The 3088-nt window shown below is 39.9% G+C and overlaps 1 protein-coding gene across 1 annotated transcript; it reads left to right on the top strand.

Annotated features, from left to right (window-relative positions):
• Positions 1-686: 686 nt before the first annotated feature.
• Positions 687-1432, top strand: MELLADRAFT_114226 (uncharacterized protein; the record flags this gene model as incomplete). Its single annotated transcript, XM_007419085.1, has 5 exons — positions 687-735; positions 883-962; positions 1044-1095; positions 1146-1175; positions 1341-1432. The coding sequence occupies 5 exons, from the start codon at positions 687-689 to the stop codon at positions 1430-1432; spliced, it is 303 nt and encodes a 100-aa protein (XP_007419147.1).
• Between the last annotated feature and the right edge of the window lie 1656 nt (positions 1433-3088).

A 3088-nucleotide genomic window follows, 5' to 3' on the forward strand; every position in this document is an offset into this window, starting at 1 on the left:
TGCTGACCAACTGTCTTTATCACCCCCACACATATAGGACGCAACCTCGCCCATAAGGCCACAGTAAGCATAAGTCGATTATCCGTGCGTGCTCGCCTCCTATATTCATAAAGATGAAGCTATGCTGATTATCAACGCCTGGCTTTCAAGGTCAGACGGAACCTTAACATACAACAAGAGATACGACGCACTGACCAATTGATGACGGTGACGATCATATTCGAATCTGTGAGCTTGCTGAGTGCCAAATTTGACCCAATACCCCTTGACTAATGTTCATTAACCGAAATCTTGGTCAGATTGTTCAATCTTTCAGGTCTGAATGGAATTCTTGCAACATCGTCGTCCATTTCCTCTTTTGTTTATATGTGACATATGGTGAATCAAATGGTGGAAATTGTAATTTTACAACTTCTGATGTAGATTCGATTTGGCATTTTTCACCATCCGACTTGGATCAGTGGTTTGCGTAGAAAGGTTAGTTCTACACCTTCGAAAGTTTTGCAACGTCTGCAAGATTTGATTGATTGATGAATCGAAAGGTACTTGTGTAAAAACCGATTGACTTGTTCAGTTTTGACTTTGTGAGCATGTGACCTTACACAGTTAATCCCTAATCCCTTACACTGTTAATCCTAAGAGTAGAGTCCTGAATATCCTGATCAATCTGGTTAGTCGTTTTCAAAATGCCTCCTAAGAATCGTTTTCCAAAAGATCTTTCCACTGATACCAAAGGTATCCTCAAACTTCAGTATTGCAAAGAAGTATCAATCATCTCGAAGACAGGGTTCAAGGGAAAGGTAACTTTTTGATTCTATCTTTGATGAAGATTGAGAATTGAAGCATTTGATATCTGTTTGGGTTTGTTTTATTGATTTTTAGGCATGGGTGTGATTAAGTTTAACATTGAACGACTTCAAGGTCTAACCGACGCCACTGGAGGGATTCCTAGCGTCAATCAGGTATGAATCAATTGATCGGTTTGAATGTTTGATTCTGTCAACCGTGACCTTTCGCTTTTGTCCTTTTGTTTGTTAATTCAGATCAAAGGTCATCCTTTAACAATTCAACCTGAATTGAACAATGCCAGCGAATGTAAATGCTTTCGACTCTCTGCTTATTCCACTTGGGAAATAATTTAGGAGGTGAACTCAAGATTGTAGATTATCCAGAAGGTAAGTATTTCCATTACTTACGTCATCGTTTATTGTTCCACCCTGATTTAACCAAGCACTGTGAATCTAACAGAATTCATATCACCTCGTAACTTCTCCCTTAGGAAATAAGCAACGTGGTGAACTCAAGATGATCATCTTCGAGGTAATGTTTTCCTCCTTCAGATGTAAAACAATCAAGAAGCGTCAACTCACTAGTCGGAGTGTTCTGGGATTCCATCACGTTTTCACCTGAGAAATCTAAAAACTTTCACTAGCCGACAATTCTTGCGAATCTTGTCATGATTTCATGCAATACCTACCAACCACAGTCATTTTGATCAATGATCAAAATGACATTATATTGATTAGACCAAAAAGCGAGGTTATCATCCCCTGACCGGGTTCAGGGCTCTGATTTCCTTGTGACCCTTCCACATTTTACAACCGGTTTTGTAATCTGACTGGGCCTGGTAGACCTGGACAAAGATACTTGTTCCTCGAATCCTAATTGCTCTCTCTACTATGAAGGATATCAGTAAGGTGAATACTTCTTCCATATTGTTCGATTGTAACCAACATCTGCCTTTCCAATGCACGTGTCATATCAGCTCGTCTGGGGCTGAATCTTTTTAATAAAGGATGTGAATATCCACCGCAAGTATCTTTCGATACTTGCGATAGGCCATCTCAACACATCCACCCAGTTTTGGTTGATGCGGAACAGGCCCTTCGAGGTATGTGAGGTGGTGTCAATCAGGGAACCTGCTAAATGTTTCTGAATAAGTTTTTGCTCCTTTAACCAGTTGCATTACATAAGTCCCTGACTCTGGATTTGATGTGTGATGCTTATGTTTCAGTTCTGACATTTCACCATGTCATTGTAACCATGTCGTTAACATGGTTATGTGTGCATTATTAGGACGTTGAGGTAGCCATCAGGTGCCTCCAGATCTCAAAAGGATGTGAGTTTGACTTGGCAACCCAAGTCAAACTCACCATTTAGCTTGGCCCATATTGTAACACTTTGTATGCATGGTCACATGCAAGCAACTACATCAGTAATGTTATCTATTTGCCTATACGTGCACAAATTGGAGTATCTAGACTAAGAGACTCAGGAGGAGTTCCAATGGTCCAAGTGATAAGGTAAGAGCTTTTGATTGCTGGAGAACTGCAGAAATGTGAATATCAGGAGACTACGTCTTAACACCGTATTTTTAAGATGTAGCAAAATGACTTGTTGTTCAGCGAGCGGCGGAAAAGACCAACATCCCTGAAATAAGACACAGCTCAAATATGCAATGATGTAGAGCGATCATGTGAGATTGAACCAGAAAACTACAATAAATAATGTTGTAAATTCCTTCTCCTTTCATTAGAACTTCAGAAGAAAGGGAATAACGAGTTGTGTATAAAACCATGCGTGTAAACAATTCTAGCGTACTTATAAGAAGTGTACGCTGGAATTATCTGCGTACACTTCTTGTGAAATCAAAAGTGTGAAAGACAAAGTGTGTCCAGTCCTTTCCACAGGGAAGACAAAGTGCTGGGTGGTCTAGTAGATCAAACTTTGTGATTTATATCTGTTGAAACTAGTATCTCACTTCCGCAGATCTTGTTGCCTACATTCTTATGTAAAACTTGGCAAGTTAGGATAGTAATTTATTAACATGTTTGAAGACATGTTTATTGTTCTGACTGACACATTTTGTTTACCATTTTGATAGTGCTTTACGGTAGAAGCTGGTGTGGTTTTTGTACATTTGTTCAACATGATTCAATGCTTCCTATGCCCTGCATTAGTGTTGGCCTTCAATTGGTACCTACGATTGGGGGCAGAGAAAATATAAAGATATGGTCACATACACACTACAAGTTGGGTGTAGTTGACCAACAAAGTGACCTTGCCCAGTGTCGGTGGTGATGCGCAC

Source organism: Melampsora larici-populina (assembly GCF_000204055.1).
Source record: "Melampsora larici-populina 98AG31 unplaced genomic scaffold MELLAscaffold_126, whole genome shotgun sequence".
In the NCBI taxonomy this organism is placed as follows: domain Eukaryota; kingdom Fungi; phylum Basidiomycota; class Pucciniomycetes; order Pucciniales; family Melampsoraceae; genus Melampsora; species Melampsora laricis-populina.